The 13,245-nt window shown below is 41.0% G+C and overlaps 1 protein-coding gene across 2 annotated transcripts in view; it reads right to left on the bottom strand.

The window, feature by feature from the left end:
• Window positions 1-2,017: 2,017 nt before the first annotated feature.
• The window catches only part of LOC140546496 (RAS guanyl-releasing protein 2), a 59,037-nt gene continuing 47,809 nt past the window's right edge, over window positions 2,018-13,245 (bottom strand). For both annotated transcript variants that reach the window (XM_072669827.1, XM_072669828.1), the window contains exons 14-17: window positions 8,971-9,007; window positions 6,338-6,496; window positions 3,754-3,817; window positions 2,018-3,602 (exon numbers count right to left, since the gene is read on the bottom strand). In XM_072669827.1, the coding sequence (XP_072525928.1) occupies window positions 3,759-3,817; window positions 6,338-6,496; window positions 8,971-9,007 (255 nt within the window). In that variant the 3' untranslated portion in view covers window positions 2,018-3,602; window positions 3,754-3,758. The remainder of the gene's footprint in view (window positions 3,603-3,753; window positions 3,818-6,337; window positions 6,497-8,970; window positions 9,008-13,245) is intronic.

The raw sequence follows: 13,245 nt of genomic DNA, 5'->3' as shown, positions 1-13,245 counted from the left end.
TTCAAATCAATGGAGCACCTTTCAATGCAGCAGCTAAATGTCGACAAGAAGGGGGTGAGGAAGGGTGGAGGAATTTGAGCTAAACTTAAGCACCGTAATGAATCCCAGTCACATGAAAAGAGTGGCATCAGAACTGTCCAAAAGATAAACATGCATTTAGCACGAGTCGATCTTGATGAAATGCTTTAAAGGCCTCGAGTTGACGAATGGTTCTTTATTCTCCATTTTATCCATTTGTTAGTTGGACTCACATTCTCCAAACATGAAGGTGCACAGTCAAACCTGTTTATAGAGATACTGAATAAGCGTCTGGAAATAAAGGAATGAATGGGTTACATGAGTACATCTCGCATAATGTATTCAAACCCATTTAGAGCTCTGAAATTCAGGCAGTTTCCATTAATGCATTGCTAGGTTGTGCGTTCTGCTTACAAAGCTTTAACGATTTGACTTATAAAAAAGCAGACAGACTCTCTCCATTTAAGTCCGAAGGAGAGCAGCCTTCATCAATCATACCCGCATTAGAATAAACAGTGGCCTGGCTTTGTAAATACACCACTGTGAATTAAAGTGTAATTCATTGGCTATTTTATATTCCTGCAATGCTTTGTTCTTTGTTTTTTGCTGTTCACATGTATTTCAGCTAAACAAGTCTAGGCACAAATCAATGTTTCAGGAAAGTGGTGTATGTACCTTCAGAGCAGTTAGTGCACACTACATGCACAAATCTGTGATGAATCAGTCATTAAAGCAGAGCATGAGGTCTGTGTGATTAAAAGGAATTACAGCGTAGTTATGAAAATACGTTCATTTTCCAAGCTGCAGCACAGCTTTAGTGAAATAATGGCTGATATTCACAAAAGAATAATAGGATGGTGGGATATATATATATATATATATATACACCAGTGATATACAATTATCCACTAGTATGTAATTATACACCAGTACCAGTCAAACGTTTGGACCCACTTCTTGAACTTTCTTCCCAAGTTCAGACACACTGTTTTTTTCTATATTTTGTTATTTTCTACATTGTAGACTTACATTGAAGACATCAAAACTATGAAGTAACACATAAGATATTGTGTAGTCCCTCCAGGCTTTGTAAGGGGAATCTGACCAACAAAGAGTGAGAGTGACGGAGTGCTGCGTCAGATGAGCTGGCCTCCACAATCACCCAAACTAAGCCCAACTGAGATGGGGAAAGAAAAACTGCTCAACATCTCTGGGAATGTCTTCAGGACAGTTGGGAAAGAGTCTAAACAGACTACCTCATGAAGCTGACTAAGAGTGAGCCAAGACTGAGTGTGTTTTCATGTCTTCAATATTAACCTACATTGTTAAAAACCATTGAATAAGAATGTGTCCAAACTTTTGACTGATTTATATATATATAATTTTTTATAACTAATGTATATCAATGATTTCCACAGGCTCAAAAGTTATTGGACACAATGACAGCCTAAGCTATGGAACCAAATGCGTCCCATCCCATCCCTAGAGATGCTTTGCCAGAACATTAAATTTTTTGCCTTGAGAAGCTCTTGGGTTGCTTTTGCAATATGTTTTAGGCCATCATCCATCTGTCCTGTTATGTGCCATCCTATCAGTTTTACAGCATTTGAGTGAATGTAAACAGAAATTGCAGCTCTATACACTTCAGAAGTCATCAGCAGTCACATCATCAGTAAACACCAGAGACCCAATTCACTCAGCAGTCATACATTCACATGGCATGACAGTGCCTTCGCCATGTTTGACAGATAGTATATATATATATATATATATATATATATATATATATATATATATATATATATATATATCAGTAAATATCAACTTTGCAAGAGAAGGAAAACACCTTCTTAACTTCTTAAAAATATTATATTCCAGGTCATTTTGGAGCATTTCTATTGGTCCATTCCTCAAATTCAAATTCAAAAACAATGTAAAGAACAACTGCCAGAATTGCATTGTGTCAAAATGTGAAAAATGAAAAAATTGAGATACAAGGTTTTTAGGTGACAGCAAAGATGAATTTAAGCAAGTGTGCAAAAAAATGATTGATGAGAGCAGATGTGTCATTTGACTCAATGTGACTTGAAAGCTTCATTTCTATGTTCTATTGAACTACGAAGTGTATTGAAAATAAAACAATACAATAATAGGATCATAAAATCTGTCATTACCATGTCAGCACAGCAAAAAATACATCATTAAACCAACACTTTCAAAGACTTCCTATGTAAAATAAAAATTAGTTCATTACCTATATGTTTATAGTGGTATAAAAATGTTTGTTGTGCATGCTAAATAAAAAAACAGACATTTAACATATCGGCATATTAGCATATTAGCATATTTGGCAATATCAGTGCACTCGAAAATACAACAAACAGCATACAAGCGTGGGAAAAAAATACAATATACATTATATTTACAGCAACACATTTCTCAGGACAATATCAACTAGACTGTCTACATTCAATAGCTCAGTTACTGGAAGAGTTCGGAGTTTTCTAACGACAGTCTTCTGACATCTAATATAAAATATGTATTCAGTTATTAAGATAAACCTTAAAAATATTCTTTTGACTTTTACATCAGTAATGGTGGTCATTCCAAAAGCGCTTATGTGAGTTTCTAATATACTCCTATTAATATCATGTAAAACCCAGCTGGATTTCTGCTTTTCATTATACGTTGTTTTGCATTCAGCACAGAAAAAAAAAGAAGTCACAACTACAGACTCACAATGACTAAACACAAGCTGAGCAGTTTAAACAGCAAGCTCTGGATGTTTCAGCACCTTGGGAGTTCTGGAATGACGTACAATTAAAGGACACCCCCCACCCAAATTCCCAGTATACACATATTTACTGACAACTTTCAACAAGAACACAAATTAGAGACAGTCTTCTGTTTCTTTAGTAAATGGGCATGGCCCTCTGTCTCCCAGTAGGTTAAACAGATATCTGTACTTTTACAGCATATTTTTTTTTAACTGTAAATATAAAATAGTTGAAACGAAGACATCACTTTGCACAGCAATGCAAATAACCAGATACTGTGTTTACAAAAATATTGAGAGGATCACATTCAAGGGGAAAAAAAGACTAGTTGGGGCACCTGGTCTGTAGTGCACTTGTAGTTTTTGTCCAGGAGATGGCAGCATGCTGATGTCTTATGTTGGAGGTTCTTTCAGTTTCTGGAGCCGGAGCTGGTGGACACTCGAAGTCTCTTCAGTGTAGCTGAACCGCGGTACAAAGTCTGAACTTGGCTCCTAACAGGCCAATGGTTGGTGGAAATGTCCCTTATATCACATCTAAGATTGCCTTTTTTGTCTTTTTCTAAGAATTTGACATTTCTCAGAATGTTAAAGATCAGGACTGAGGTCAGAAAGGCTGGTCTTATGCCTTTTTGCACTGAAAATCTTTGACCAACCTGGAACTTACAAAACCCGATTCTGCTAACCCCTCAACATACAGCATGCTAACTGAGCATTTAGTCAGTGCACTGGGGTTAGTGAATGCTCCTTGGTCTTTGTTCTTGCTTGTTTAAGTGGTGCAATGCTGCATTCGCACTCATGTCTCGGCAGTCTGCAATTACAGGAAATAGTTAGCAAAGCAGTTGGTACGCGGTTTTTAACCAGTATTAATTCTATTAATAATGGTTTATTAATAAAATAGTTTGCAGAATATGACTAGAGGATGTAGGTGCACAACAGATATTTGTGGAACTATGATGTACCTGGACTATAGGTGAACATCAAACACTCCTTCCCCCACCGCATCCATATCTTCCTCTGCAATCACTAGTGAGAGATAGAGAGAGAAACTCAACCAGTGCATAGCTGCTGACCCATCAGTTTCTCAGTCAAACATATTAATTTTGATACATATCTAATTAAGTAATATTTATTATTTACATATTTAATCACATTCAACAAAGTCATACAACAAATTACGGTGGCATGCAAAAGACTCAGCTGAACCGTAAAAGACCAAAAAGCCTAAGGTTAAAGGTGACACACTTCTTGAATATTCTAATTTTCATTGTGGTCAGCAACACCCCCTCTGGCAAGTACCACAACATTTTTCTAGCATTTAAGGGTTTCAGTTACTAGATTTGGGGGATTTGTGTCCATTCTTCCTGGCAAAAGGCTTCTAGCTCTGTGAAGGTCTTGGGCCGTCTTGCTGCAGATGATTGATAATGTTTAGGTCAGGGGACTGTAAAGCCTAAACCCCCAGATTGCACCTCAAGGTAATTCAATTGGATTATAAGGTGTTCAGCATCATTATTCTGCTGTAGGAGCAGGGAAATCCATTCTTCTCACTACCAGTGAAATGTTCTAGCTCGAGCCACCTCTATGTTTAACAGTTGGTGAGGTCTTCTCTTCATGCACATTTCTTTTCTCTGGACATGAGTTTCCAAAATGACTCAGGCTTGTTGTGATGTTTCTTAGAAAACCTCTGACGCTGGATTTTGTGGTGAGAATGCAGGAAATAACTCTTCCATAAAGGTCATATTTGTGCAGGTGTTGCTGCACAGTAGAATAGTGCACCACCACTCCAGAGTCTGCTAAATCTTCCTGAAGGCCTTTTGCAGTCAAACAGAGTTCCGACTAAAGTTTTCTTGGTCTTCTTAGAACCTTTGCCTGTTTTGTGGACATCTGACTAAAACCCAACGATCAATCTCTTCCAAATTATCACCATCATGTTTTTAACACTTCATTTTGATGGTTAGAGTTAAGACTATAGCCTGGGGTTTTGAATCCCAAGCTAGGTAGCTTTGCCTTCAGTGGCCAGAGTCTGTAATAGCACAATTGACCATGTTCTCTCAGGGTGGGTAGATGGTGCTCCCCTCCTTTATCACTCTAAAAGCAATGGCCAGCAAAGGTGTCTGTCAGCTGGTGTGGTGGAGTTGGGGACCTGGCTCTTTCCTTTGCCCAGTGATGCAGCATTGGCAGCAGTTTGAAAAGTGGCAGTGGCTGGCTTCACATGTGAAGACATGTGTTAAGACATGTGTTAAGTCCTTACTCTCCTAGTGTCTTGAGCATTACAGGTGGGATAAAAAGCAGTGCGAAAATCAGGAGAAAAATTCTACAGCCTCTAACTGGAATTTTCCATTCCACCTTAAATGGTGCAGAAGCTATCGGCAAAAGAATGTACCTGCTGCACTGTTTTAAGGTGGAATATCAGCTTCATGGTACAAAATAAGGCAAATTAAGCAAAATACGATCAGTCAGATCCAGTGAATACATGAATCGAGGTCATGAAATGTCAATACTTCATAAAAATGGGCACAAAATGGATAAAATGATAAATAATAATTCCGCCAGATTCATGGTCTGGTCTTGCCTGTACAGTTACTTCCTGCTGATCCTCCACATCGCACATCACATCAGATAATGTACAGCGAAGTTACTGAGTAAAGGTCACATTCTTAAACTCCCCATTCTGCTCCCACTGTACAGACCCTCGCATACAGCCAGGGGTTACTAGACATTCCGTTGAACATTACTTGGATGCTAGGTAAACATCTACAAGGCATCTATAATGGACCACACAAATAAAGTGTTCCCAGAGTCTGTAATGGCTAAATATACTGAATTTACATTAAAAAAAGACATTTGCATAAAAGAGATGCTGGATTCATAGCTGGATGTAAATATTTACTGAGACTTGTACCACACTGATGAGTACGCTTCCTAAATCTCTCTCGCCAGCGTAAAAGAAAATGTGCAAGATGAGCCACAACTACGTAATGAGCCATCTTATTGTTTTGCTTTGTCACACTGGGGGTGTTATCCGTTGTCCCAGGAGCATACAGCTAAACCACTAATTTGACATAAAGCTACACTGATGTGAAGTTAGCTGGAAATAGAAAGAGGATCCTGTGGGTGACAGATGCAGCTGTTGCTGGGTGATATGGAACTTTCCGGAGCCAATTTACAGACACACACACACACACACACACAAAAGCCACATGTGAGGACAAAGACGCAATTAGATGTACTGGCTCACCTGAGTCCTGACAGCTGGTCTAGGTATGTGTGTGTATGTGAGCCTGTATTTCTGTGTCTGTGTGTGAGTGTATGTGTGTCCTGGCGTATAGCAGTTTACATGCATAGTGTTTAGATCTATGTATGTGTGTGCACATGTGCAAGCCTGAGTGTGTGTGTGTGAGAGTGTGTTTTTGTGCAGACACCACTCCAGAGTCTGCTTAATCTACACTGTGTTTACTAAAATTACTTCACGTTTTGACAAGTAATGGCAAGTTGTAAGGTGGTGTACAAATAAGCATGTGTGTGTGTGTGTCCTTCTGCCCATACCTGTGTGCTGGAGATTGGCAGGTGCATTTGACGGAGGTGGGAAGCTGTAAGAGCGAGCTTGTAGTGCGGGCGGAGTTTCATGACTGATGCTTTTCGTTCTCTTTCGACACTCCACTGCCAGCCGAGAGCGGCACGCCTTGTGACAGTTTACGCCACACACTGGAGAAAAGGAAGGGGGATAACAAAGGAGGGAGGGAGGCAGATGGGAGGTTTGGGTGGGGGTTTGGAGGGAGTATAGGTGTTCAGAGAAACAGATAAAGGAGGGTAGAGGGACAAGGGGTAGGACGAGAGAGGAGAGAAGGTTTAACATGGATGGCTGGATGGATTGATGAGGAGGGTATGCAGGGGGAAGGGGGGGGCAGGGCTTAATGTAGGGATGGAGGAGAGATGGCAGGAAAGTGATGCAGAGGTGGAAGAATGAGAGGATGAGAGGAAGTGCAAAGGACTGATTGAGGGACCAGTGCACGCAGAAAGGTGGGGCAGAAGTCCAGAAAGACTGGCGAGAGGAATGTGCTTTTACACACACGGCACATACACGCACACTGGCAGGCGCACAAGCCTAACGTGATGGACACCAGCATGAGCTTGGAGACGGAGGAAGAGCCTGAGAGAAATGAAGAAAGGACAGAAAATGAAGAATTGAAAGAATGAGTGAGATGAGTAGAGAGAACAGGCTGATGAAAGTGAGATGAAAATGTAAACTCTTTACACACAAAAGCAGCGCCAAGTTTACGACTGACTGAAACATGCTCCGCCCACAAATGTACATTGCACTTTGTAGAGGTAAAAATACTGTAACATCAAAGTATTGTGATATTATGCTTTGTAATACTGTATCGATTCTCAAAAACACAATATTGACTATTACCGAATAGTTTACATGTAAAGACTGGTGGCAGACAGTGGGTTAGACTCTAACCACTTGAGGGCAGTGTTGTACTTTGTCTTCAGATTCCTCTGTTCTGATTGGATAAAAAGTCAACTACAAAGATTTTATTCATATGATGGTGTGTTTTTTATACTATGACAGTTTTTTCAAAATTTAATTGAATAATAAATAAATAATCGCAATATATCGCTTTGCCTGAAGTATCGTAAATCTATTGCAAGATATTGAATCCAGCCTGAAACGTAACCATGCTACTAAAAGACTGTGCTGGCTGAAATGTCCGCTTTGCTACACTGAACTCACTATGTGCCCCCATGGCTGCAAAGGCGGCTTGGAAGATGCAGCGATTGGTGATGCGGCATTGTGGGAAATGTAGTTTCCTAGCTGTAGTTACCGGAGTGTTGTGACAGGGACCACATGGTCCATTAGTATTGCTCTTAAGTCTCAAGTTACTTACGGCAATGAGCTAGCATATTGGCTAGCTTAAGCCAGCTGTCCAAGGATAGGCAACTAGTAGCTAGTATAAGGAAGGAAGGAAGAAAAAGTGCAGTTCGCTTTACTGATTGATTTAAGAAATCGGCTGCTATGGCAACGAACACTTTTAATCTCGCTGTAATGAACACTTTTTACCCTTTCATCTAAAAACTTCTGGCAACATCCAGGCAAAACCTTTCTACACATCCGTCTCCACCCTTCGGAGGTGTGGTTCCCATGATGCTCGTTTGCAAAATCGCTTTTTTGTCAATAAAAACCTGAGGTGCGCACGGCAACAAATCCATACCCAACGTTCTAGCGGGTACAGTCTTTTGGTAGCATGGTTACGTTTCAGGTGTGATAGGTGGGTTCCAGGTGGGCATGGGCTCTGAGTGGGTTTACTGGGACCCAGTTGTGCTCATCTAGGCCTCATGTGCAAGGTACAACCCAGACAACTCTGACCCTGGTGGGACCTTGGTGGGCATCCATATGTGGGTCCAACTAGGAAGCCACAGACAATACTTTCAGCTGGGCTACCCATACAGGCCCCACATGAGCAGGTTATCTGGGCTTGAGTTCCAGCCATGCTTCTGAGCCAGACTATGTAGCTGTAGCTCACAGGGGTTAATTATACGACCTGTAATCTCCAAAACATCAGGGAGGTCTTGCGGAGTCCATGCCCGGAATGGCCACAGCTGTACTGCATTGTATTGGAGGCACAACAGGGACCTTCTCAACATTATTATATAAACTACTAGTGCCTTAGTCACACTAACAATGGGCTCTAACAATGAGCCCAATTTGGGAAGCCCAACTGGGTCCCAGTAAAAAGGCATTTACAAACAACACTGAGAGCCCATACCCACCTAGAACCCACTTAGCCTTCATTTCAACCCATGTGAGCCCAATATGAGCAAGTTGGCTGCGTTTGTACATCATTTTTGTACTTCATGTGGCCAATCAAATGTCAACACACACACACTTACATACAGCTGGCAGAGGCACTCATACATTCTGGGTTGAGCAGTTTCTTAAATGAGCCAGTCTGCCTTGCTCTCAGTACTGCTAATGGGGAAGCATAGTGAGCCAGTGTCAGCACACACACTGCTTATTATAGACAGAGAACGGGCAAGAGTCAGTGAGAGAGAGATAGAGAGCGATATAGAGAGAGGGGGGCTTAAAAAAGCTAGGGAAGTAACAGCTCAGAGATCCTACGGGTGATCTTTTCCAATAGTTGTGATGCAGACAGAATGTACCTTATCTCCCTTACCTTTGCACTTGTATCCTTGCTTATAAAAGCCCCATATCTAAGGGAAAAAAAAGAAAATGACCAATCAGACAGGGGGCACTGGTAAACTGACCGAGCTCTACTGATTTTGAGAGAGGAAGGTGAGGGGTGGAAAAAGAACGGGGGGAGAGGGGAAACGTAGAAACGTGGACAAACAGATAAAGGAAGAGTGGAAAGGGTGGTTTTAGGATCAAGAGAGAGAGAGAGGTGATCAGAGCCGGCGAACAATACATGAAAGGCCTGAACAGAACATCACACACACACACACACACACACACACACACGCACACACACAATGCAAGATCTAAAGAGCCTTGCACAAAAACACACGTGTGTGTATTGGTGACAATGGTACACACATACAAACACACCCTCACCACAGTAACTGGGCACAGTCCAGAGCGACCCAAACACGCGCTACTATAGACCCCACTGTCTGCAGAACCTGGTGACACGTTATTTGGAGTGGTGTTTTTTTAGATGAAATAAACACTCATTAGACTCTCAGTAATAGATCATCAACATCTCAGTGATGTAGCAGCATCTGAACAGTCAGCACATCATCAAAAGACCTTGAAGACTTGAAGACTAGTGAATTCAGCTGTTCGCTTTTTTGGAGAGTCAACCAACTGCTATAGACCTGCTGCTGACACCAGTCTGGAACTGGAGCCTAACTGGACTAAACTGGATTAAGAGGCCGGGATGAGGGTTCGGATTAGGACCAGGATGGTGGTTAGGATTAGGTTTTGGGTTGAAGTTAAGGTAAAGTATTGGGCCAAAATGAAGATTAGGATTAGGTTTTGGGTTGAGATTAGGGTTAGGATTAGGGCCAAAATAATGGTTAGGATTAGGTTTTGGGTTGAGGTTAGAGTTAGGATTAGGGCCAGAATGAGGATTAGGTTTTGGGTTAAGGTTAGGGTTAGGATTAGGTTTTGGGTTGAGGTTAAGGTAAAGTATTGGGCCAAAATGAAGATTAGGATTAGGTTTTGGGTTGAGGTTAAGGTAAAGTATTGGGCCAAGATGAAGATTAGGATTAGGTTTGGGGTTGAGATTAGGGTTAGGATTAGGGCCAAAATAATGGTTAGGATTAGGTTTTGGGTTGAGGTTAGAGTTAGGATTAGGGCCAGAATGAGGATTAGGTTTTGGGTTAAGGTTAGGGTTAGGATTAGGGCCAGAATGAGGATTAGGTTTTGGGTTGAGGTTAGGGTTAGAATTAGGGCCAGAATGAGGATTAGGCTTTGGGTTGAGGTTAGGGTTAGGATTAGAGCCAGGATGAGGATCAGGATTAGGTTGTGGGTTGATGTTAGGGTTAGGATTAGGGCCAAAATGATGGTTAGGATTAGGTTTTGGGTTGAGGTTAGGGTTAGGATTAGGGCCAGAATGAGGATTAGGTTTTGGGTTAAGGTTAGGGTTAGGGCCAGAATGAGGATTAGGTTTTGGGTTGAGGTTAGGGTTAGGATTAGGGCCAAAATGAGGATTAGGTTTTGGGTTGAGGTTAGGGTTAAAGCCAAAATGATGGTTAGCATTAAGTTTTGGGTTGAGGTTAGGATTAGAGCCAAAATGATGGTTAGGATTAGGTTTTGGGTTGAGGTTAGAGTTAGGATTAGGGCCAGAATGAGGATTAGGTTTTGGGTTAAGGTTAGGGTTAGGATTAGGGCCAGAATGAGGATTAGGTTTTGGGTTGAGGTTAGGGTTAGAATTAGGGCCAGAATGAGGATTAGGCTTTGGGTTGAGGTTAGGGTTAGGATTAGAGCCAGGATGAGGATCAGGATTAGGTTGTGGGTTGATGTTAGGGTTAGGATTAGGGCCAAAATGATGGTTAGGATTAGGTTTTGGGTTGAGGTTAGGGTTAGGATTAGGGCCAGAATGAGGATTAGGTTTTGGGTTAAGGTTAGGGTTAGGGCCAGAATGAGGATTAGGTTTTGGGTTGAGGTTAGGGTTAGGATTAGGGCCAGAATGAGGATTAGGTTTTGGGTTGAGGTTAGGGTTAAAGCCAAAATGATGGTTAGCATTAAGTTTTGGGTTGAGGTTAGGATTAGAGCCAAAATGATGGTTAGGATTAGGTTTTGGGTTGAGGTGAAGGTTAGGATTAGGGCCAGGTTGAGGGTTAGGATTAGGTTTTGGGTTGGGGTTAGGGTTAGGATTAAGGCCAGGATAAGGATTAGGATTAGGTTTTGGGTTGAGGTTACGGTAAAGTATAGGGCCAGGGTTAGGATTAGGTTTTGGGTTGAGGTTAGGGTTAGGATTAGGGCCAAAATGTTGGTTAGGATTAGGTTTTGGGTTGAAGTTAGGATTCATCAAACAACATTAGAACTTCATGAACATCAACATCATGAAGTTTGGCAGACGTTGGGTTTTGGTAACCATACCTCACAACTAAATATTTTACATCAATATAATGTTGGCATGTGACATCTGGAGTTTGGTTGCCTAACAGCATGTTAGCATTAGTCATTGTCCTGACTTTGCATTTTGTTCAACCAGTGTTACAACCTTCATTCAACCAGGCAACGTCTATCAATGTCTACCATCAACTCTCTAGCTTAACATGTTTGTGATCACACAGCTTCTGATATGTTGTTGACACTCATTCTGAAAATGTGCTAATTACCCGAGATGCTGGTGAGAACGCCGCACCCTTTAACTTGACAAAACTTCTCTTTTCTAGAAAAGGAACCTGGTTTTATGGTAAAGTGCAGGAAAACTGTACAGGCTGTGGCTAGTTGCAAACTGACACACACACACATACACATACACACACACATACACAGAGTGTAGAATGAGCAGCAGAATGGCAGAATGTGTGGAGGAGTTTTTGGGTTCTGTATTTGGAACTCTATCAAAAACACAGTGTTCAAAAATCTGAACTATTTTCTCTGGGGTGAGAGCCAAAATAACTACTAAAGAGGTAGGGGAAAAGAACGAGAGAGAGAGAGAGAGAGAGAGAGAGAGAGGGCGTGCAAGACAGGGTAAGAGTTAAAAATATTGCATTTTTAACAATTACCAATTACAGTTTAAAACTAAAAAATCTCTTTATTTCCCATCTTGGTTTACACAAAAAAATTATTACACAATAAAAATATAATGAATTAACTCCTTTGGAGTCTACGAATGCGCCAGCTCATCAAATTCGCTGTTTCTATTAATAATAATCCAGCACTGAAGTGTGGTTCAAACGTGTCCTGAATCTGTAGAGCCCGCCCTTTCCAATGCATCTCATTGTCAGATCATTTGTGTCTCACATCCAGAGATACCAGGCTCTAAAGACTGTGCAGAAGGTCAAGATACTCATCCCTGCCTATTGTTGTGTGTAACTAGTGGATTTGTGTGTCCTCTCACCTGTAATTGCTGGATTCTGCTGAACTCTTTGCCTGTCTCTCATATGTAATTCATATATATACACCTTTGCATATGTGGCCAAATTGTTTTGGTGCTTGAAATGGGTTATATATATATATGTATTATTATTATTTTTTTTAAATTAATTTATTTATTTATAACACATGTGGGGCGATTTTAAGATGGTATGCAAAAACTGTGAAAATGCATTTGTAATCTCCAGTGGGTTAAGGTACTGTGGTGAAGGCTCACGTTGCAATTAACTGGACGATTAAGTGATCACACATCATGAAATCATGAAATGTGATCCTCCCTCATGTCAGAACTGTGTCCTGGAACAATCCCATTAGGAATATTAGGAGATTGTATACTATTCAATTAGTGTCCATATTAATGATACGTGTATTCGGAAAGTGTGAGTTGTACCCGGAAACCGGTTGGCTGAACTTCCTTAGTACTTGTGTTAGAAATAATCACCTTTGCCTGCAGTGACATTTCCCAGCAAAACATCAGTGAAACGAATGCTGATAGTAGGGGTGATCAGATACAGAGCAGCTGACTAACACGAGCTCAGTTTCTTCACAGCTTCATAATAATATGGTCACCTTAAATAGTAGAGAGAGTGTTTCATTTGATGCTCGCTCCACCATTTAACAGTGATGTTTACTTTGCGATAAGAGGGAAAAGCTAAAGATTGGTGCTGAATGGCCCATATCTGCATAAATATCAAATAATGGTCATTATTGTATTGTTTTTTTTTTTTTTATAAAAGAACAGTATGCGGAGTGAAAGTGGATACTTGGCATGAAAGACAAGCTAAGCACAGCTCAATGTAATTGTTGAATGGGGTGTATTTGGGGGGGTCCTTTTTTCCTGTTGTACCAAACTCGTACAGGACCATGGTGTAACCCAAACCAT

This window comes from Salminus brasiliensis, chromosome 24 (assembly GCF_030463535.1).
Source record: "Salminus brasiliensis chromosome 24, fSalBra1.hap2, whole genome shotgun sequence".
NCBI lineage: Eukaryota > Metazoa > Chordata > Actinopteri > Characiformes > Bryconidae > Salminus > Salminus brasiliensis.
This window is presented reverse-complemented; position numbering and strand designations above follow the sequence as displayed.